At 54.5% G+C, this 22,188-nt stretch overlaps 8 protein-coding genes across 8 annotated transcripts; 2 read left to right on the top strand and 6 right to left on the bottom strand.

The window, feature by feature from the left end:
• Positions 1-1,110: 1,110 nt before the first annotated feature.
• On the bottom strand, positions 1,111-2,228 carry J4E85_008200 (uncharacterized protein; the record flags this gene model as incomplete). The annotated part of the gene is made up of 2 exons (XM_051472427.1): positions 1,111-1,965; positions 2,031-2,228. 2 exons carry the CDS (start codon positions 2,226-2,228, stop codon positions 1,111-1,113), a joined length of 1,053 nt encoding a protein of 350 aa, XP_051323892.1.
• Positions 2,229-3,463: 1,235 nt separating this feature from the next.
• Positions 3,464-4,304, top strand: J4E85_008199 (uncharacterized protein; the record flags this gene model as incomplete). The annotated part of the gene is made up of 2 exons (XM_051472426.1): positions 3,464-3,835; positions 3,903-4,304. 2 exons carry the CDS (start codon positions 3,464-3,466, stop codon positions 4,302-4,304), a joined length of 774 nt encoding a protein of 257 aa, XP_051323891.1.
• A 267-nt stretch (positions 4,305-4,571) lies between these two features.
• Positions 4,572-5,483, top strand: J4E85_008198 (uncharacterized protein; the record flags this gene model as incomplete). Its single annotated transcript, XM_051472425.1, has 1 exon — positions 4,572-5,483. The coding sequence occupies one exon, from the start codon at positions 4,572-4,574 to the stop codon at positions 5,481-5,483; it is 912 nt and encodes a 303-aa protein (XP_051323890.1).
• Positions 5,484-5,569: 86 nt separating this feature from the next.
• J4E85_008197 (uncharacterized protein) lies at positions 5,570-6,455 on the bottom strand (the record flags this gene model as incomplete). The annotated part of the gene is made up of 5 exons (XM_051472424.1): positions 5,570-5,775; positions 5,843-6,059; positions 6,110-6,185; positions 6,249-6,314; positions 6,370-6,455. The coding sequence occupies 5 exons, from the start codon at positions 6,453-6,455 to the stop codon at positions 5,570-5,572; spliced, it is 651 nt and encodes a 216-aa protein (XP_051323889.1).
• A 2,232-nt stretch (positions 6,456-8,687) lies between these two features.
• On the bottom strand, positions 8,688-9,941 carry J4E85_008196 (uncharacterized protein; the record flags this gene model as incomplete). The annotated part of the gene is made up of 1 exon (XM_051472423.1): positions 8,688-9,941. The coding sequence occupies one exon, from the start codon at positions 9,939-9,941 to the stop codon at positions 8,688-8,690; it is 1,254 nt and encodes a 417-aa protein (XP_051323888.1).
• A 580-nt stretch (positions 9,942-10,521) lies between these two features.
• On the bottom strand, positions 10,522-12,688 carry J4E85_008195 (uncharacterized protein; the record flags this gene model as incomplete). Its single annotated transcript, XM_051472422.1, has 2 exons — positions 10,522-10,627; positions 10,677-12,688. The coding sequence occupies 2 exons, from the start codon at positions 12,686-12,688 to the stop codon at positions 10,522-10,524; spliced, it is 2,118 nt and encodes a 705-aa protein (XP_051323887.1).
• A 1,093-nt stretch (positions 12,689-13,781) lies between these two features.
• On the bottom strand, positions 13,782-15,419 carry J4E85_008194 (uncharacterized protein; the record flags this gene model as incomplete). The annotated part of the gene is made up of 6 exons (XM_051472421.1): positions 13,782-13,949; positions 14,003-14,571; positions 14,624-14,804; positions 14,852-15,208; positions 15,262-15,317; positions 15,371-15,419. The coding sequence occupies 6 exons, from the start codon at positions 15,417-15,419 to the stop codon at positions 13,782-13,784; spliced, it is 1,380 nt and encodes a 459-aa protein (XP_051323886.1).
• A 1,126-nt stretch (positions 15,420-16,545) lies between these two features.
• On the bottom strand, positions 16,546-18,363 carry VEL1 (velum formation- protein; the record flags this gene model as incomplete). Its single annotated transcript, XM_051472420.1, has 1 exon — positions 16,546-18,363. The coding sequence occupies one exon, from the start codon at positions 18,361-18,363 to the stop codon at positions 16,546-16,548; it is 1,818 nt and encodes a 605-aa protein (XP_051323885.1).
• Positions 18,364-22,188: the final 3,825 nt, after the last annotated feature.

Here is a 22,188-nt window from a genome sequence, read left to right as displayed (position 1 = left end):
TATTGCGTGTCCCTATAGCCAAAGAGCTCGTTACTGTTGCCGCCCACGTATGATACTCTACCCACCACTTAATCCTTATCTCACATGCAGTGCCCTAATTTTACCTGTATCAATGACGTACAGATTCGTACACCTCTCTGTCTCTAAGCGAAAGGCGCAGTGATGGTGATGCATTGATGCATTGTTGGAAAGGACACCGACATGGTACCATGTTCATTAGATGACGGATTGGCTGGCAAAACAGCTGTAGGCCGACATGATATGGTTGGCATGGTGGCGCCCTGGAACGAGAAGATGTTCTTGTTGATAAGGATTTAGGCGCCAAACGCATCATATGCGCTGCTCTTAAGACCCGTCCGCCAGTATCGTGAATTCGTAGTTTAGCCTAGTCAGTCGCCAAGATCCAGATCCAGTCGGTAGAACTAGCTCTGATCATCCCAGGAGAAGGCGCTATTCCGGACTTCGTGAGTGATGCGTAATGCTGCCGAAAGCGCTAAGCTGGGTTCAGCGGAGATGATGCGCGAGCTTGTGGGTATCTTGCGGGAGATCGACAGGAGTGGCCAGCATTCGCCATTATCATCCCGGACTTCGGTGTCGTGATGAAGGGAAGAACTGGTTCGGGGTTTGAGGGTCTTCGGAGGGGTTCAATTGGGCCGCTCACGGGGTCGGGATCGCCGTTGTCTTATTTTCTCCTGTCCAGCTGTTGCCACTTTTTGTATGAGATGCGGTCGAACTCGATGCGTACTTATCTTCTAACCATGAAGTGGAATCGGTCATAGATGATGGAACTGGTAGGACACGAACTTCAGCTGCTCGCCATACCTCGCTTGCGCGCGACATCCAAGTCCGAGCTCGACTGGCGCCTCGGCAACTCTCGCCGCTTCCCAAATGTCCCTCCGCTGACATCTCCGTCCGCTCTCCAACACCCTGCGCTTACAGATCTCTGACATGTCTGCTTCGGCATTTCTGGCTAAATGAAACAAGCTCCAAGTCCGCCCGACGCCTGATCCTTCGATCCCTCATCTCTCTGCCTGCCGACGATTCGCCATGTTCCTTGTGATTGGGCAGTGACTGACGCTGATAGCTCTCTCGATTGTCCTGAGCTAATCCTCACTCTGTCTCCGCTCTCTCCTTTGCCTCCTTTGCCAGCTTCTTCTTCAGACGAGACTTCCTTTGAGCTGCCTTACCCTTTGGTGTCTGATTATACGCCTTGTTCTCAGCAGCCTTCTTCGCTTTGCCTTCTGGGGTATTCCGCTGCTTCTTATTATACGCCCTCATCGCCTCATTCTGTTTCGCTGCAACTCTAGGATCCTTTCTCCGTTCTTTCCGGGCCTCATTCCTCCTTACCCTCGCTTCTGGGGATATTACGTAGCGGTCTCGCCGTTCTTTTGCCTTCTTCTCCAAAGCTTCTACCTCCGCTCTTAGCTCCTCTTCACTCAAATCGAAGAAACCCTTGAGTTCATGGATTTCTCGTAGGCTACTTCCGCTGCACAGCCCTTGGTAGTCGAGGGTGGCTGGATTCCAGAAGCTCTTCTCCAAACTCTTCATGTAGTTATGGTCGTGCATTGCGAAGACGTGGCTGAAAGTGGCTTCTAATGTAAGAAACAGCATCTGAAGCTGAAAATGTCGGACTGGTTCAACTAGAGGAGCCCATGCAATTATCGATCGGTGTGCAATCTGCCAGCCAAAGTGTATGGCACCTGCCACACCATCTGAGTAGCCTTCGTCGCGATCGTAATCACCAAATCTTGTGCGGATGCCCCTTCTTTTCTCAGTCCCACTGCCGAGATACAGTCGGTAATCGTATATCCAGTCGCCAGTGAATGCATCACCTATCCACTTCCTTAGCACCAGCACGTAAAGACCATATCCATTCTTGAGAGGAAGAGATCCGCCAAGGAAGTGCTGTGCGGAAGGGGGTTCTCCAGTCACTAGAAGCTCCAGAAGGTCAGGGAGAAAAGTGATCTAGAATTTAGAATTAGTAAATAGAAATAGATAAGAATAAATAAGCAAGAAGCTAGAGAGCTTACCTGTGCTTCGCGAAGGTACCAGAGAACGTCCTCAACATCCTGAAAGATGTTTTTAACGAAGACAGGACATGTAGCGTCGGTGTCGAGTTGAAGTAGAACCGCGGAGGCGAGGGCAAGAAGTGTGTCGCTATGCTCATCTGAGGGCTGGAGAGTCGCTGCGGATTCAGTTGGTAGCTCTCGCATAGTGGCCAGGTCCATCCTGAAGATCCAGGATAGCGAGTGTGCAGAGGAGAGTGGTGGCAGGCATCGAGATTTGATGACGACACCTTCGTCATCGTTGTTGTGGAAGGTGCTCTTCTCGGAAGTGAGGTCGTTGTTGAGGAAGGCACGATGTGTGGCGGTGACACCTCATACAAGGAAAGAGCTGAACACCCACCCCCATGAACGACTTGCGAGCCGCAAGTGATGCCTCAGTCGCTACACAGCTAGAGGTATAGTGACGTGAAGACGATCGCAAGGGGTGCACCAGCCTTACGACCGCGCGCTCCCTCCTCCAAGTCATGTGCGCGCTGTCTCTCTTCTTCAGATCAAGGCCTCGCGCTCACTTTTGGCTACTGCGTCTTCTATGTTCAGCGGTGTTAATGACTTGGAAATACTCAACTTACCCCGCCTTTTGCCATTCTCACCATCTCCGGTCCAAAGACTGATGAATCAGCGGTCTCGTCATCTGGATGTAACCATGTTGCTTCTTCCTCGATCGATGGCGTACAGCAATCGTATCAATGAAAAAAGGTGTTCTGCGTTTCCCTCCCGGTTATGTTGAATGCCGGACGTTGGGGTAAGGGTAGAACGGGTGCTGGGTTTTCGACCGTCCTCAAAGGCACCAGCGAGCCTCCAAGTAGACCTCTAGAGATCTCCGTATCGTCTCCGTCGCTCACCATCGTTCGTAGATCAACTCGCACTGGCGAAACTGTTGAAAGCCTCTGTGGCTTGGCCTGGGGTCCCCTCCACACAAGTTGAGCCTTTTGGTGGCTATTATGCCGACTCGACGCTTCCACCCGGTGAGCGAAGTGATGTGGCTGGAGGGTATCTCCAGGCGGCTATTGCACGTTTAGTAGAAAGGATGGGTTGGTGGATCACTTACGATGTAGCGCGATCGGGAGGCGCGGTCGAGTAGAGGGTGAGTAGAGGGATGAGTAGAGGGATGAGTAGAGGGGTGAGGAGTGCGGTTGATCTTGGGAACGCGAAGCGGTAGAAAGTAAAGAGAGGAAATGGGTGAGACAAGCGGTATTTGTAGCGGGTGTGTGGGCGACTGTGCGCGTTAGCGCGCCTTGAGTGGGTGACGCAATATTGCAAACGGTCGCGGTGTTGACACCGTCTTAGATCTCTCTCTCACTTGATCTCTCTTACCTCCCCCTCACCTTCCTCTCACCTCCCGACTTCTTGGATCAATTTGGCGACTGTCGCTCGGGTCGACAGAGATCACTGGCAAGATGACATCGAATGACGATCTCGCTCCATTGGAGCCCCCTCACACGTCCATTGGACTTGGAGAAGAGAAACCCGCATCCGGAGGAGTCAAGCGCGACAGCGCAGAGCCCGATATTACAGCGACCAAGGACACAGCGAGTCCAGGTCAAGTTCCGTCGAAGCGTTCTCGCTCCCGCTCGTCATCGCAGTCAGAGGATGTGGTATCAAAGAAACCAAGACTGGACGATCCCGCGCCTGTTGCTACACCCATCCCCGCACTTGTTCCTACACCCATCCCCGCGCCTGTCGCTGTACCAGCCCCCGCAGCGCCGACCAATGGGCGTCAAGGCCTGCTCAAGCTCCCCGTAGAGCTGTTAGACAATGTTATGGAGCATGTAAGTAAAGAACTTGAGTTTCCAGATGCTTGAGCGAAACGCAGAGGAGCGCTGCTAACTGATACAGCTATACCATGAAAAGAAGGGTAGACAATTTCTGTACGACGTCACTCAGGTCTGCAAATATCTTCAAGCTCCCGCTGCTCGCCCTCTCTACCAACACGTCGTCATCAACATCGACCAAAGCCCGTGTCAGGACGCTAGCTTCATGGCGGATACCTATCTGCCATGTACCCTGGACCAGATGAAACTTCACCGGACGCAAACACTGACTCTCTCTGCTTCGAACGATGAGGAAGTCGGATACATTTTGGCTGAGTTTCTCATGGAGCTCCGTGACGTACCGCTGAAGGAGCTTCGGCTTACTGACGTCTCCCTCACTCGCAAGGTCGATACCTATCTCCAGATGCTATTCGATGCCGACCAAATGCCACTGAAGGACAACCTCAAAGAGCTGTATCTTCCATAGGCATGTGAATCTATCCCGCAGCCACACCGTATGATGGACTCTTCAGTCAACTACACGTTCCAGCCTACCCGAAGAGAAAGCAAAGACACACTGATGGTGCACGGTGGCGGGTACAAGGCTATGTCACACCGCAATTCAGAGACAGGCACGTCGGTGAACATGTTCCGTAGAGTTCTCGGCGCCTTTGGGTTCCCGACCGCACAAGGTTTCGAATCCGTAGCATAGTCGATGCGATGGCCCGAGCATGACTGTGCAAACATCTTCAACATGGCTCCTGCGCCACCCCCCGCCCGCCGCTGCTTCAACATCACGCATCTGAGCCTCGGTCACTTCGACTTTGGCCACGGTTTTCCCCAGGATACCTACACATGCATCAACTTCTCCAGCATACGCCGGCTCGAACTGGATGACTGCCAGCTGCTACCCCGCTTTCTCAGACACTTCATGGCTACTGACGTCAGTCTTCAGAAGCTGGACGTGCAGAACTGGGACTACGCTGAAGAGCTTTGGGAGGAGAATCCCAACGGTCTTGAGGCGTTTCTCGCTTCATTCTCGACCCTGAAAGACCTCAAAGTCGTCTCGCTCAACCCTTGGCAGCCGGACTTGGCTTGGATGATCTCCAGCCATTCCGACCTGGAGTCATGTGATCTGAGCTTTGGGGCGAACTCTCTCAACGTAGGTATGCTGAAGAAAATCTTGGCTATCCGTCCCAACCTCAAGCGGCTGGGATTTCGACACTTAATGTTTGGACTACCATGGAAGCACGACGGCTTCGCTGGGAAGATACATGGCGTTACAGGAGCGCAGATCACCGGCTTCGACAACCGTTTTGCCGCCTACGCCGAGGTTTTGGCAAACTTCTCTGAGCTGGAAACGGTCGTTGCGTACTTCGAGCCGTTTGAGAGCGATGGTGGCTCTTCCAAGGAAGGCCCAGGAGGCGACAATCCTCCTGACGACCCCATGTATCAACGTCTCTCGGATCGTATTCTGCAAGAGATCCGCAGGGTAGCCAGTAAGAACGGTTTGGGAGAGTCGAAGGTTGCAACCATGGTCCTGCACGACAAGGCTCTCGCAGGTGAGGATCTCCTCGGTGAAGAGGATGTAGTTGATCAGAACTACTATGAGAGGGAATACAAGTACAAGAGCGGTACTAGTAGCAAGATGAGCTTCCTTGCATAGATAGGATGGTAGCCACGGACACGTCTTGGATAGTTTCAGATAGTAGTCTCTACTTGATCAATACGACTTCAAAATTTCCTTCCATTCTAGTTGCCAGCAGCCAACCTCCAGCAGATATTGATCAAAGCCGCCGTGGCAGTGACATGCGCAGCAGTCCTCGGCAAAGCCACGTTGCTCAGGTAAGACGGGTAATGCACAAGCAACTTGGCGATAACATGGTAGCCCAGCAGGTTCACGATCTGTGCATCTCGAGGCGCAAGGACCTGCGCCAGCGCGGCAGCAAGGGCGAAGCCTGCGATCACGTCCACGTTAGCGACATTCATTACTGATGAAGAGCGGTCCAGTATGTATCAGCTTACCCGGGAAGTTCTCCATAAGCGCATAATGCGCACTCCTCAGCCTCAGTGGCAGCCCGTCGAGCTTGTGAATATGCTTCCTCGAATGTTCCAGATCAAGACCTTCTTCCCGTCCCATGGCTTGTCCTGCTGCGGAGAGCGCGCCCGATGCGCCGAAGGTCCAGAATATGTATAGAGCTGAGAGGGCGGGGATTGCGCGTCCGGAAGTTATCGCTGTTGTCTGGAGATTGCCATTAGTGTGATATGAGCTTTGAAGAGGAACGAACGTACTGTGACACCAGGGATCAACTTGATGAGCGCGTGAACCAGCGACTGAGTGACGCTGTTCGGCTTTGTGAGGAAGGACCTATTTGCCCAGTCAGTTCCAGTCCGGTTGAACGAACGGCTTCGAGAGTCAGAGAAGACGTACGTAAGAGGTATGGCAGCGAGATACATAGGCGCAAAAGCCGCAATCATCGCACCCGAAGGATTAGCACTACTCCTCCATTAGCAACCCATCGCATCTCGAATTCACAGCACCACAAACTCACATTCCATTCTCAGCAGCCACACGCTCAGCCTGATCCTTCTTCTCCGCCGCAACACGCTTCACCTGTTCTTTCTTCTCGTCGGCCATATTCTCGGGTTTATGTTCGTACATGAAATTCCGCAAATAGTTATCGCGCGGGAGTGGTAGACAGTATGCAAGCCGGCACGTCAGAAAGCTCCGGACCCACCTTGACTATATAGGCATGCCAGGCTGCTAAACAATGCCCATTGTCGTTTCTAGACTGGGGCCTATCGATGACGTGGGGCGCACGCAGCAGGGGGAGGGAAAGAGGTGGTGGAGCGGAACTATATCCCTCGTTTGCGATTGGCTGGCGTGACTGCCACAACCGGATGACCCGCATGTCCGTGGTTCGGAAATGGGAGTAGCCGCCGTGGTTCTGCGGGGTCAATCGGGCGTTCGTGCAGGGTATTTGGAAGCATTAAAGTTGATAGGCGCTATGTAATGTGAGGTTTGCTGCTTTCGTTATCCAGATGCAGTATCCAGACAGGTTATGTGAATGGAATATATCTGCTGTATGACCCTATCGCTTACCCTTCTCGGAATCACATGTGACAACCCTCTCGGGAACTAATATAACAAAAAAGCAAACTCCATAAGGTTACACGCGAAATCTAGACCACGTACAACAATCAAACACGCGCAAAAGCAAACACGTCCACGGACCATCTACACCCCATACCCAACAGCTAACCTGACATCCTCCTTCTCCGCCCTCAACTCCCCTCCATCGGCATACTCCCCATTCCGCCGATGCTTTACCACCATCTTCCTCGCTCTCACAACAAGATGCTCGACCACCACATCCTCCAACTCCTCAAAGGGATTGACATCACGCACCAGCATGATGAGTTGCGCGCGGGTTATGCTACGTGAGCGCGAAGCATCGTTTGGGGTTAGCGACCAGCTTTCTGTTACGAGGTCCCAGGTTCCGGCCCAGAGGTCGGTGACTAGGGTGTCGATTGCGAGGGTTGGGTTGAGCGTGGGTGTGGATGGGGCGGAAAAGGTGTGTGAGGTGGCTGATGAAGATGGGGACGGAGACGGAGAAGGGGAGCGGCGACGGCGGTGGAAAGAGCGAGGTGGTGCTGTGACGGAGACAACGGCAGAAAAGGCTGAGGAGGATGCTCGTGATATTGGGCGCGAAGACGAAGGCGTTCTACGGCGACGAGGGCGATGCCCCTTTTCCTGTCTTGTTCGCTGTCGTCCGCGTGCATTGTCGCCTTGAGTCTCGCCTTCTTCACCGTCCTCATCCTGGTCTTCATCCTCATCCCCCTCGCTATCACTCTCGCTATCCTCATCATCATCAACACCCCTATTAAACAACACAGCCCTACAACTCGGACAAGTCCCACTCGCCGCACTTCCAGATCCCAACCACTGCAGCAGACACGTCGCGCCAAAAACACACTGACATTCCGGATGTGCAGTGATCTGAACGACTTGGTGGCGGTCGGTGCAGCGCTGGCGACAGATGGAGCAGATGACTTCTTGCAGGGTGGTAGGAGTGTGTATGTGGTGTCTTATGAAGAGGGCGCGGGATGTTGAGTCGGGGTGGTAGGGCATGTTGTGCGATTGACGTTTGTTTGGTTGGATGAGGTTTTGGGTATCTTGATGTATGGTTTTGGTGTCTTGCTGGTGTATATCTATTTGCATGTGAGCCTCTGGTAAGGTAGATATATCGCTCTTGGTCGTAGTCGGTCTGAGACTTTTGATGTCTAGAGACATGTGTTCGAGCATGTCTTACTATGTCTTGCATGACGACAAGCGACTACAGCAGCGTTATGATCCAAAGCATCAAGACATGTTCTCGTATCAGAAGAGTCTTACAAGCTACCGATCTCGGTCTCAGAAGACAGTTTCCCAGATGCGAGTAGCACAATTCCAAGCCTTGACACCCCCAACACTAGTCTGTTCAAGAATAGATATTATGCCATTGTATGCTATTAAGTCGTAATTTCGTCGCTTTCATGCATAGACAATACCTATACAAAATGCTCCAGACATTAATGGGAAAAGACCAAAATCTCTGACCAAGACAGATACAAGAAGTATAGCAACTCCAGTCCCGCACACAGTGCGAGTAGTCGAGAGGGACGCTGATGATGTAAACAGAAAATGACAAAAAGGAAAAGGACCAGAAAAGAAGAAAGAAAGGAGGGCGGAAATCCCAGCAAACGCCTTTCCCGCACACTCCATGTGCTATGCAAGATGTTCCCAGGCTGATGATGCGACAACGCCCAATGGTCTCTCCGGGTAAAGCAAGCTTTCCAACATCTCCCAAACATATCATCAATCTTCTAGTCAAAAGATCTCATGGCCCAACCCTCCAAACCCATCATCCCCAACCTTGACCTTCTTGCCCTTGCTCTCCATCTCACGCGGTATACTAGGCACGTCAGGTACATCCCTACCATCAGGCACAACACGCACAGGCTCTTCGCTCTTCAGATTACTCCTCGAGAACCTCTTTGTGAGCCTCGAGCTGGACCGTCTGCCAGGGCTCTTCTTACTCGCGGTGCTCTTGACGCGTTTTATACTGCGCTCAGTGCGCTCCGACACTTCGGCTTCAGAGGCGGATGCAGCGGAGAGCATGTCGATGTCGCCTTCGGAGTCGGTGGGTATGGGCTTGTACTCGCCGTCCGAGTCGTGGATGGTGGCTTTGCGCTTCTTTACGATCTTGCCGATGCTGGCGGGGGGCTCAACTTCGACGGGGGTTGTGTTTCGTGACGGGTCTTCGTTTTCGCTCGGGGTGACGTCGGGGGTGGGTGGTGCGAAGTCGGGGATGCGTGGGACGGGCGGTATGTCGTTGTAGAGGACGGTCTGGAGCTCCTTCTTCGCAGATGCGAGCTTGTACTCGAGGTCAGAGACGCGCTTCGTGAGCTTCTTCTGCTTGTGCAGGTCTTTCTTGCTGGGGGTGTGGCGGAGGGTTGGTGTTCGCGGTGTGCGGATTGGGGTCGCTGCCTCGGCCATAGCTGCGGTCAAGCCAAGCTGCATCTTCTCAGCCGCAACAGGCTGGGATGGTGTACCAAACTGCCGCGACCTCATAGCGGGTCGTACAAAGACCTTTGGTTGAGGGAGAAGACCCAGGTCCTTCGCCTCATGGTAGGCGATTTCGGCATCCCTCTTGCGCTGGTCGAGCAATTGCTGGTGCTGGTCCTTCTCCCGCTCCGCGTCTGCGTTCCCAGCTTTGCGCTTGCCCAGAACACTGCCGAACATGGAAGCGAACGCGCGCTGGAGGCGGGCATATGTCGTCTCTGTCGGCGCGGTTGCCGATGCCTGGACGCTTGTGCTAAAGCTGGATTCCGTAGGGGTCCCGCTGCCAGAAGCTGCCCTCGAAGAAGCCGACTTGACCAGGCGGGGCATGCGGTTCGCAGAGCTCTTTCTCGACGTCGGCGGCTTCGCGTTCTCCTCGTTGAACTGCTCGATCAGCTCTTCGATGCCGATGTCTTTCCATAGCTCGTCCGGCGGCGGTCGTATGCTGCCGTTGGTGTTTGTGTGTTCCTTGAAGCGCGATGCGCGCGGCTGTGTCGACTCATCGGCGGCGTCGTCGCTCATGGCCAAAGCCGTTGCGCGTGTAATGGGCATCCGTCGGGGTGCTCGCGGCGCTAAGATACAGTAAGGTGGTGGAGATAAGAGAGCGCGCCTCGAGGAAGCGGCGAGGCGGCAACAAGGCGGAGAAGGGTCGAGGGTGTATAGCGGAGGAGCCTGAGTGTTTGTTTTGTGCAGAAATTAGTCGACAAGTTGCATCGCTGGTTGCAGCGTCGGACACGACAATTACTGGCTGCGGCTTCCGAGGTGAGGAGGACCCTGTCAATGCGTGACTTGGCACCCACTCATTGCTCGCTAGGTACTCTCCACCACGGCCCGTGACACGTTGTCTACTATCGTTCACCGCTTGCAATTTTCATCCCTTCACCAGCACATCAGCCGGGAAATCTCCACAGTGGTCGGATGAACATGTTCAGTTTGTAGTATTACCGCTACTATACACTCAATCGACCGATCTATATGCAGTTCCACGGTACCATGACTCGCACAGGGTGCCTGAGTACCCGCGCGCTAGGAAAGCAACCATGCAATCACTGTCTAGGTATCCTCGTACGGCCGCCAGACGCCAAACATGCAGTTCCGCTCTCTACAACTTCGCCTTGGCCTTCGACTCCTCGGCCAGTGCCTCTTCGTAGCAGTCGTCCAGCTCCTTCCTGAAAGCCTTGACGGTTTGCGGGCGCTTCAACTTCAATCTGCGTAGTGTTAGTGAGATGTCTATGTAGTATGTCAAGTCAAACTTACGTTGGGGTCAAAAGTTGATTTTCGATGGTCCAAGGATCAACAAACAACCGCACAGCCCTAACGCGCTCGTAGCTGTTGAACTTGTTCTTTCGTCCCACCTTTTCCAGCTCCTTAAGTACTGCCTGCTCGACCTTCTTGTTCTTGCAGACCTCCTTCAACTTAGCTATATCACCTTCTGGGATCTTCTCACCGAGCACCTTGGATGCGAATTGTGGGAAGATGTCGGGCGCGACACCAAAGATGGCCACGAGGAAGGATTGATGCGAGTCGCCATGAACGTAGCCAGAAGCGAGGTAGCTGCAGTTTGCAAGGTACACATTCTCGATCCGCTCGGGGGAGATGTACTCTCCCTGTGCGAGCTTGAGGACGTTCTTCCTGCGATCGATGATCTTGAAGCGACCAAGTTCGTCGACGGAGCAGATGTCGCCAGTGTGGAACCAACCATCGGCGTCAATCGCCTTGGCAGTCTCCTCCTCGTTGCGGAAGTACTCCTTGAACTGCGATGCAGAGCGGATCAGCAGCTCACCACGAGGGTGCGGCTTATCGGTGGACATGTACTCCATGTCAGGGACGTCGAGCAGAGCGCACTCCGTGTTCGGTCCAACACCACCGCAGTTGCCAGCGGAGAAGTCGCCCTCGTGCTGGACGAGTGCAACGGCGTAAGTCTCGGTAAGACCGTATCCTTGTGTGAAGTTGGTTCCGAAGACGATGCGGAGGAATTGATGCAGACTGGGATCAATGGGCGCAGAGCCACTAACAAGCACCTTTGCGCGATCCAGTCCAAGACCAGCAGAAACCTTCTTAGCCCAGATGCGGTCGTAGAGCATGTGCTTGTTGGTAGGGTTTTGCTTGTCGTTGAGAGCCGCCAGCTTGGTCGATACCACGTGTCGGGATAGTGCTCCCTTGACGCCAGTGGCTTGGACGGTTGCTTCCTTGATCTTAGCTCCAAAGCGGTTGTACAGCCTGGGTACACCAGAGAAGATGGTCGGTCGAAGCATCTGCAAGTCATCTACTAGCTCTGCGATGTTTCCATGGAAGTAACCAATAGCAGCACCAGTTGCCAGCCCACTGTGTTCTCCCAGCCGCTGGTAAATATGTGCCAGGGGCAAGAAAGAGCAGATGACCTCGTTAGGACTGCTACCCATGATGACCATGGATGTGCATGTTCCGGCATGCGCGTTCCTGTGAGACAGAACGACGCCCTTGGGGTTTCCCGTAGTGCCAGATGTGTAGTTGATAGTGACAATGTCCTCAGGTGTAGGAGGGTTCATCGGGATCGGTTGCCTCTCGCCCAAAGCTTCCACATCCTTGATGTAGTGGATTGTCACACCTTGTTCGCTCGCAAGCGAGTTCAGGATGTCGCCCTTGGACTCTCCGGGAAGCTCGCCAGCGGAAAGCGGGTCGAGGACCACGATGATCTTTAGCGAAGGCAATCGAGGTTTCAGCTTCAACAGCGCAGTAACGTGGTTCACTCCAGCAACCACGCAAGACAGCTCAGAGTGGTTGATGATGTATTCGGTCGTGTCTGGACCTAGCGTGTCGTAGATGGAAACAGTGTAGAGTCCTTGTGACATGCACGCCAGATCCGTGATCTGCCATTCCGGCCTGTTCTGACACCACAGTCCAATACCGTACTTTGGCGCGGTAACGCCAGCTTGTTTGTGCAGATGTACCAGGCCGGCGCCAAAGTTCGTTCTCCGCTTGGCGACTGTCTCGTAGTCTTCCCAAACGTAGGGACCGAAGGTCTTGGTGGCGGTGTCGTAGGGGCGGTGGCCCAGGCACTTGTTCTTGGGCCATTTGGCGACCGAGTTCTCGAATGCCTCGTGGGGTGTCCTAATCTCAGGGACCAGGTGATCCAGCAGAGGCTTGTCCGTAAACCTCCAATGCCTGTAGATGGCGCTCCTTCCCTCTGCCTCTGAGCCTGGCAACGCCACGCTGTATGGCTGTCCTTTCGCCGGAGGGCCGTGGAGCTCCTCCGCGCGGTCCAACTGAGGGTCTATAGATCCGAACATCTCTGCGTATGCGTGTGTTCGGCTAGGTCGGTTTCGAGTGGTCGCTCTTTCCGCTTCGGTCGAGGACGGCTTCGTGTAACGTGTAAAGGTGATACCAGCGAGGTGATGACAGACAGTCTACTCTATATCAAACGTCAGCAGAGCTCTTGGTAAACACGTCGCGCATGGGCGAAGTCGGCGTGTCCGGGACAGCCCCAAGCTTCTAGCTTCCAGCTGCGACATGGCAGATGACCTCACATACCTATAGCTTTACGCCAGGACTCCCGCTTTCTCCTCAGCTACAGCTAACAGTAAAGAGAAGATGCAACACGTCTCGAGAAAGGGCAACGCGCTCAAACTCAGCAGTGGAAGATGGGAATCAGGCGCAACGAACCCTAAAGGCAAGGGTCGTAATCATACGGGACTAAGCCAGAAACTCCACAATTTCCCATGGCGGCGCAAAACGTGCCTCGGCAAAGTCGTCATGTCGCGCGCCCGTCCAATTGCGACCAAGATGAAAACTGGAGCCAAGTTCCTGCACCGAAAGCTACCGGTCAGGTGCGCTGGATGCAGCTGAAACCCCGATGTCTGGGCATCCCGCTCTTCTCCAGACTCCGGAGCAGGCACCTTTTGGCATGTGTTTGCGGGGAACGACATGGGGCGTCGCGCTGCCTTGGGTATACCGCTGAGCGAGAGGGCTGGTGCGCATAGCATGACGAGAGCGTTTGCATGCGCAGATGCGTCATGTGCTAGATATGTGACTTTCACATGTTGTCGAGATCAGATCCTGGGGTAACCATCCTTGCTTCGCGACCACGTAGACGGCTCCATGCTGATTGGTCAGCGGATCTCGGTACTGGAGCCCACCGGTAGGGAAGATGCCTCGGCTTGAGATGCTGCGTGTGCGCGGCCAGGGGTTAGAAGAGACATGTAACGACTTCGTACGAGGACACCACGGAGAGACTTCACGCTGCGCAATAGATAACAGTAGTGTAGGTATCAAGCGTCTAGCCTATCAGCCACAACATGCCGGGGCTACCATTAGGTATTCATCTCATTACAATCTCGGAATCGCTATTCGCGTTTCTAGAGCAACAGCCTCAGTACCACGTTCCTATGTAGCTCCCGACAGGGACGCAGAGGGCTCACCGCCGCCTGTTTTTGTTGCATTCTCAGGTTGACCCTTCTCAGCTGGCGCCGTTGCCGACTTTTTGAAAGACTGCTCAAAGTCGGCAATGATGTCGTCGATGTGTTCTGTGCCTACCGAGATGCGAATGAGGTCCTGTAACCTGTCAGCATGTAATCACTTTGGCTCGTTAAGCAATGTTTGCTTACCTCAGTAACACCTGAGTTGATCTTCTCTTCGTCACTCAGCTGCTCGTGTGTCGTCGTCCAAGGATGGATAGCCAGCGTCTTGGAATCGCCAACGTTCGCTACGTTGGAGATGAGCTTGAAGTTGTCTACGACCTGGCTGCCTGCTGCACCACCTCCTGTTACGCCAAATGATAGCACGCCTCCGAACCCACGCGGCAGGTACTTCTTCGCTAGCTCGTGTGATTGATGGCTCTCGAGACCTGGATACGATACCCAGCTCACGTTCCTGTTGCTCTCGAGCCACTTCGCCAGCTTGAGTGCATTGGATGCATGTCGCTCGCATCGTAGAGAAAGAGTTTCGACACCAAGGATGAGCTGTTGGGCGGCGAAGGGGTTCAGCGCTGCGCCTAGGTCTCGCAGGATCTCAACGCGCGCTCGCATGATGAATGTAATGGCTCCAAAAGTCTCCCAGAACTTCAGCCCGTGGTATCCGTCTGATGGCTCGACCATCTGCGGGAAGCGCTTGCCGTGCTTGCCCCAGTCGAACTTTCCGCTGTCGACGACGATACCACCAATCGTGGTTCCGTGGCCTGTCGTCTCGGTCAATATATGCCTGCTGTTCAAGGACGAAGTGAGCGTTACCTCCGATCCACTTTGTCGCAGAGTGCACGACAATATCAGCGCCAAAGTCGATAGGCCTGCAGAAGTATCCTCCAGCACCAAACGTGTTGTCAACAATAACTGGAATACCAGCCTCATGCGCAATCGCTACGATCTTCTCAAAGTCGGGAACGTTGTACCTCGGGTTTCCGATACTCTCAAGCTTTGGGACATTAGCCAGCTTGTGAACAATCATTCGCAAAAACTCACATAGATCGCCTTGGTCTTCTCGTCAATCGCAGCCTTGAAGTCATCCGGTTTGTCACCGTTGACGAACTTGGTCTGCACTCCCAGGCGCGGGAAGAAGACTTTGAGCTGGTTGTATGTGCCTCCGTACAAGTTCGAGGTTGCAATGATGTTGTCTCCGGCGTGCGCCAGAGCAGCTATGGCGATGAATTGGGCGGACTGGCCAGACGCTACTCCTAGTGCTGCAACACCGCCTTCCAATGCGGCGATACGCTTCTCGAGGACATCGACGGTGGGGTTCATTATGCGGCTGTAGATGTTGCCGAACTCCTTTAGTCCGAAGAGCCTTGCGCCATGAGCGCTGTCATTGAACGTGTAAGACTATTTGTATCAGCATGAGTGTCAGTAGAGGCCCACTTTGTTCCACAACTTACACTGGTCGCGTAGATGGGTACGGCACGAGAGTTTGTCACTGAGTCTGGCTCATGGCCTGGAGATACTGTATTAGTACATACACCTGAAGAGAAGCTAAAAAGCGCTCACCAGCGTGCAGTTGCAGCGTCTCGAAGTTCTTGGATAGTTCCTCAGCCATGTTGGTTTACAATCCAAGAACTATGCACAATGGCGCTATGAATTGGTGGTAGAGTGCTAGATCTTCACGAGAGCGTTTGGGGATGGAGGAGAGGAAGGCGAAAAGAGGGGAGAACCAGAGGATCAATTGTGCCAAAAGTCGCGTCCGTCACGTCATTTCTGCCCACGCGGGTGTGGATCACACTTGTAACCAGAGTCCGCGGGCACTCCTTCGTAGCTTCCCATGGCGGGAAGTGTGCTTGAAGCCTGTCACGCTCGTACCATACCATCACAGGTTAGCTTTAGGTAAGCCGTTCTTCTTTGCGGCATAATGCGAAAGCTTCAAGCTCTACGTTTCCTATTATGTGTAAAAGACAGTCACATTATACTCGTCGGATGCATGGCGCGTGTTCTGGTAGGACGCTGGCAAATTGCGTGATTGTGTTGATCTGTATCGGGACGCGGGGTAGTTGGAGGGGTACTCTTGAGGCGGACTAGACGACGCGAGATGTATCCGTTCCGTGGCATGGACTTAGAGCGCACCACCTGCATGTATTGCTCACACAAAGGGACCAAAACTAAAGTTCAATGGCGCACTGTGTGCCATGATTGAGCTTACGGAATCTATGCAAATCACAAGCAGCCTCCCTTGTTGCATGCTCATGCGTATACTATCTCATCCGATTTTCCGGACGGCGACATGAAGCCGTTAATGATAAAGCCACAGTTCCGTTAACCAATAGAAGGAAATGCCAGAGTTCTCAATTTGCTGAGCCGCGTGTTCTGTAGAGCACATTCAGACAAAGTACAAGGTAGGAATAATAGATTGAAAGGAAACAGAGGGCGTTTTGCCTTGATGTGGGGTATGTGGGTAGTATGTTTTGTGTAACAGTGAAAAGAAATGGTAGTGTGCAGCTTAATAGCTGACGTTTATGTAATAAAGCATAGAAAGACAGGGCTTGGAGACGAGATAGGAAAGACTGCCGTGGCGAGATCGCACGTTCGTCGTACTCGGGGGTATAGATGATCAGAGCACATTAGATCCGTAACAGCACACATAACGCCGTACTCCTACAACAGATCCTTATGCAACGTACATGCTGGGGGCCGGTCTTATCAGAGCTACGCGGCCGTCAGCAGAGAACAACTCAATGGCCGACTGCGGGTACATGACGTTGCCGTTGTGTCCCGTCCGCACGCCGGTAGCTCATGGCCGCTCGGTCCATTGGCTCCTCCATATCCGGAGAGTCGGCAGGATCGTAGTTGTACCCAGCACCAGAGGGTTGTGGCCTGCTGCCAGACACCATGCGTTCGTTCAAGTGGCGGGAGTCGAATGTGCTGGAGAAGGAACGTTTGTTGCTTGATCCAGCCGACATGGGCGGAAGACCCTGTGCCTGGGCGTTGAACTTGGGCAGCGCATAGTTCTGGCTGGACCCGTCAGAGTTGACCGACATGGTAGCTGAAAGGGTACCGGGCGGTGACTGGTAAGAAGGCGAGACGGGCTCCAGCTTCTCGGCGACGATGGGCCTCAAAGATGGCAGCGGCTGGTGGCTGGGAGTGTGCACAGCACTAGGTGTAGACGAAGCATAAGCCTGTGGTGAGGTGTGTAGGGGCTGCAAGGGTTGCAGAGGCTGGCTCATTTGCTGTGGTCGACTGTATTGATCCATGGAGCTGTAGGATTGCACTGCATGGCTGGGCGCGGAGTATTGCTGAGGCGACGATTGGGTCACAGACGAGCGTCGGTAGTCGACTGGCTGAGCGTACTCTGCGGGAACGTGTTCCTGACGAGAAGGAGGAACCTGGTCGTAGTGCGCCGGCTGCTGGTAGTTTGAGTAGTTGTATTGCTGGCTTGCGGGCATTGTGGGCTGAGGTTGCTGCTGGCTCGAGTAGCTGCTGTGTTGGGCGTGTTGAGCGTGCTGAGAATGTTGCGGGTGTTGCGGGTATGCAGTAGAATGCTGGGGAGGTTGCATCATGGAAGGCGTTTGGGGAGCGGAGTACTGCTGCGAGTATTGGTGTTGCTGGCTCGATGCATACGAAGGCATTTGCGTGTACGTGGGGTTCTGCGGCGGCGGCATCTGCTGCTGATAGCCGTTGCTGGCAGGGTAGCCATGTGCCATCTCCTCCATGCTCGGACGGCGGGGTGGTGCCAGCGACGGATTGCTGGCGTTGGAGACGGACCGCGGACGGTCATCGAGAGGGGCGTTTGGTGCCTGGCCATAGTTTTCAGGGGTCGCTGTTCCTCTCGCGCGGTCGTAGCCACCACCTTCCTCATCATACTCGTCCCATTCCTTGGACGACTTGTTCTCGCGGCGCCTCATCCTCACATCGCGACGGATGCGAACACGGCAGCCCTGCTCGGCAACCTGGCGACTTAGGGCTGTGCTCTCGGACAGACCAGGGAACTTCTTCGCAGAGAAGACGGTGAATGGCGATGATCTAACCTCAGCACGGTGGGAGACAAAGTGGTTGCCGTCGAAGATGACTTCTGGGTCACCAGGGTCCAGGTCCTTGACCTCGGCCAAGTTCTCGAACAGAGCGAAACTCAGGCGGTACTTGCCCTCGTGACGGACTGAAAGATCGGGAAAGATGAAGTAGCCGGCTGGCGTAGGGCGCTCGAGGTAGGCCATGCCCGCAACGGGGGTGCCGGTCAGGACAGGAAAGCTGGGGCCTGCCGAGGACTGGGTGCGTCCATGTGCGATGGCGCGCGCATTCTCGAGACTGGCATGAAGGAAGAAACTCGCATTGTAAGCGAAGGTGATGTCCTGGTCGTTCTCGTAGATGCGAAGCTCGACAATGGGGGGAGGGTCCACGGGGCGGCGATCGGCACTCGACTTTGCGCCGCTACCACATGCACGCGCGCGTTCGGGCTGCTGGATTACCTGCAGATTGTAGCGGATGGTGCGGCCATCCTTGGTGGTGCGGATGAACTGGCTCTTGTTTTCGTGGCTGACAGCAATGTTGGACATCATGAGTGCGATGTGTCTGGTCTGCAGCGAGTCAGCATGCGGAGTCGTCGTGGAGTTGGGGTGAGTCGACGCCAGGGACTGCCTCGCGGCACCCACCCAAAGGGAACACTTACATCAGCGACCACACAATGGGTACTTTGAACGAGCTAGAACAACAGCTACGCTGGAGTGAACCACGGTAGCAGACAGTCTGGAGTGGTCAGCACATGTGTTTGACAATGCCATTCCGACAGACTCGTGGGCGCCGCAGGGCCAACGCCGCATCGCTGGCTGACGCGTGCCCAAACTGTCGGCATCCCAAAGGCGCGGGCGGGACTCGCTGGGGAAACTTACCGATGGAGACGTGGAAAATCAACCAAAAATGATGCGCAAAGCAACACGTCGAGCAGAGGAGCAGTGCAGTGGGGGATGCGCAGGAATGGATGTCTTTGCGGTGCTGCGGTCGATGGCTGGGTGGTGCTGAGGGCCGGGTGCTGGGGGCCAGAAAGCAGATAGCAGAAAGCTTGGGAGACGCGACGGCGAGGCTGGCTAAGATGATGCCAAGTCAAGTGTGCACAACAGGATCCTCCGAGACAGATGGCAGAGCGAGAACAGCACCGGTCGTCGGGAGCCGCAATTGCAGAGAGAGTGCAAGAGTCGGCGATGGATATGTGAAGAATGGGGAGAGCTGAGGGCACGCGGCTATGAGAGGGGACGGCTGAGAGGCCCGCTGGGTCAGGCTCATCTGCACTGACACTTTAGCCGGACAAAGGCAGCTTAGTGTGCTGTGGCTATTGGTTTGAAGCCTCACCCGCCTGCAACCCATGAATGCTCCGCGGACGCCTCGCGCGCAGAAGCTGCAGTCCTAGTACCACCACGGCAAGGCGCAGTCGTCTTGCATCGTCGTGCATCGCGAGAAACTGGCGAGAACCATGGTAAGGAGCGCGTTGCTCTCCACACCTTCCTCTCTGCACGCCCGCCATCCACCACCTGGGCACAACCACCTGCACTGACTCGTGCGCCCCGAAGCGAGCACCAAGCGGGAACCGAAACATATTGGCCCGCGTCTTGCCAAAGTTAAACTAGCCAGCCAGGCCACTGCCCACCGATCACACGGTTCCAGCTCCCGGCTCTCGATGGGCAACCATGGTGTCGTCCCATCACATCGCCTTGGGTCTGGCGCCATGCCTACGCTACAAGGCACGCACATGCCATACTACACGCAGGAGTACTCCCTCCTACGAGCACAGTGTATTCCATACTAGTCAACTTCGCATTCGCCTCTCCCACATCCAGATGTCACTAAATTGCACTGCTGCCCATCTCAGCTGGGCGCCACGTCTGGGTAGAGAGCCGGTTTCTGTAGTAGGCCCGCCTGGGGATGCATGGTGCCAGGGTGCCCGGGAGATACCGCCTGGGCCAAGCACACTGTGCCGTGCGACAATGGCTGGCGCGCACAACAGCCAGATGGTCTGATGCTCGTCACTATCCATGCCGACGCCTCGCTACTCTTTCCAGCCCCATATCGTCCTTTTGCCAGAGTGCTGACCGCCCCCATGAACGGTTCTCCAACGGTGCTTTTCATGCGACGCTGCTGACTGACTGCCGGCTGGGACGCTGGAAACCAATGGCCAGCGAGGCGGATTCCAGCAGCCAGCAGTGGGCAGCAAACGGCCCACTCGCAAAGGATCACCGTGGCTGACATGCCCCTGCTGCCCTTCTGCTGGATTGCGCCAAGTGGGATCCTTTACCCGTCGTTCCAGCCACCTTGATTCGCCCCCTCCATTATCGGAAGCATGCAGCCCCAGTATTCCTGTCTTCCTCAACGGCCGGGATGCGCACTCTCCCGTTGCAGCCCTCCTCAGGGCCGGGGGCGATCAGATCCGCTTCCTGCTGCCAACAACATCCTGCGCGCTGTTTCGACGTCTTGGACATCTAATCGCAGTCAGACGCCGCCCTTGCTTGTCGATGCCGAGTGCATCTCGTGGTGATCATGTACCGCCGAATCGTGCATGAGGACGCCCGTTCTATCCGCAGCCCGGAGCGATTCGCAAAAGTAAATGCCATTAGAGTTTGCGGAAAGCGGAGGTTTCACCCTTCATTGATTGGGACTGCCGCCGGCGAACCCACCACGCGCACATGTCAAACGCTCTGTTGGTTGACTGCTGTCGCACTTAGGCTCCGACAAATCCCCCGGAAGTTACCAATCGCTTCACCCTGGCCGAACACAGCGTCGTCTTCCGCGCTTTCGCATTCGACCCTGATGGACCCTGTCGCTGAAACCTTGGTCGGTAACTTTGGATGGTTTGGTCGTTTTATGACGCCGTCTGCTGTGTTCGCGTCTGGCGTCGTTTTTCCGTACCTTCAAAAGTCAGAACCCTTACCCTCGGCAATGGCTGCGCAGAGAGTTGCACAGCGTCGTTGCTGAAGACCATCAACCAATGCAGTCTCCCGCCCTAGCTTACACGAGAAGACGCATCATGGCACCAGTCGTATATGGTTTACAGCGTTTCGCGTTGTCTCCTGCAAAGGTTCTTCAGCCAACCTGAAATCACTGCACCCACTGCGATATGCGCTTGGTTATTGCCTAAGGCCTGGATCCCACACTCGTTTCACTCTATTCAATTGCAGCCTCGCCAAACAACCTGAACCCACACCCGTGCTATCTCCATCACGCGGTAATATCGCACGGACTTGCATGCCTCAAATTACGCTTTGCAACGACTATCGCGCAAAGCGTGACAGCAGAGTACACCCGAAGTCCTTGCATGAGCCCGTGCTAAACCTTCAGGCTAGGTGCATGCCTACAAATGACGTCTGCGCTCCACCGACCAGACTTCCTCTGCCTATGCTGTCTCGATATCAGGCCATCTTTCGCTACACTCAGCGCCCCTGGAGGCACTACAGAGCCACGTTGACCTAGCGTGTTCAATAGACGCCGCAAGACCCAAACAATCGCATTCAGCTCCTGCGGCTCAGTGTACTGGGCGCCTCTTGAACACGAACGTCACACTGGGAAAAGCCACGTCTTGACCCTGGACCATCTTGGTCAGTCTACAGCAGGCGCAGCCTTACCCTCAGATACCGATCATTCCAATGGTCGGGCCCAGGGAAAGCCACCATGCAGTCAAGATGCCACACATGACGACCACCCCGCGTCCATATGGTCTGATAGCAGCAAGCACATACTTTTCTGTACATACCAACATACCTCACATTTCACAGGGTCTACTACATACGATGCGCTGGCATGCTGCGCGCTCCTGTGGCCACAATCCGGCAAGATCGGAGCGTACATCAAGCACCGAAAGGCTCGGAACAGTTCGACTTGTGCATTACCCAAGGGTGGCCTTCTGGAAGCCCCTGTCTTTCTAGAAGATATGATCTGATCGGTAAAAGAATGTGAGAGAGACCATTGGTGCGCTCACCCCCTTACTTAACACGGGAGATTCGGCGGCTGCAGACGTTACGTCCAGCGGCATTCGACAACTGCACATATACGAGGCTTGAAATAGAAGTGCGGATGCAGATCATGCTGTTGGTACTGGGTATGCGCTGGTCAATCAGCATCATGGAGAGTGCAGGGCGCTAACACGATTTCAAGACGTTGGCTGTCTGTCGTATCGACTGCTATCTCTTTCCATTGGCGACTCGGAACATTCCAACACATAAGCTATTGTTTTGCAGACACCGTGACGTCTACCAGCTGACCTGGTACCCATGAGGTAACCTGTCTAGATCTCACACAGCCTTCATTCCAAGGACAACTATGCATCACTGATAATAGCGATGGTATTGTTCGTCGAATTTCCGTTCGGCCTCAAGAATGGCAAGTACACGTCACCT

Source organism: Alternaria conjuncta (genome assembly GCF_024043145.1).
Source record: "Alternaria conjuncta strain BMP 0040 chromosome Unknown scaffold_12, whole genome shotgun sequence".
NCBI classification, from domain to species: Eukaryota; Fungi; Ascomycota; class Dothideomycetes; order Pleosporales; family Pleosporaceae; genus Alternaria; species Alternaria conjuncta.
The sequence above is the reverse complement of the archived record's forward strand: the minus strand, read 5'-3'. Positions and strand labels throughout refer to the sequence as shown.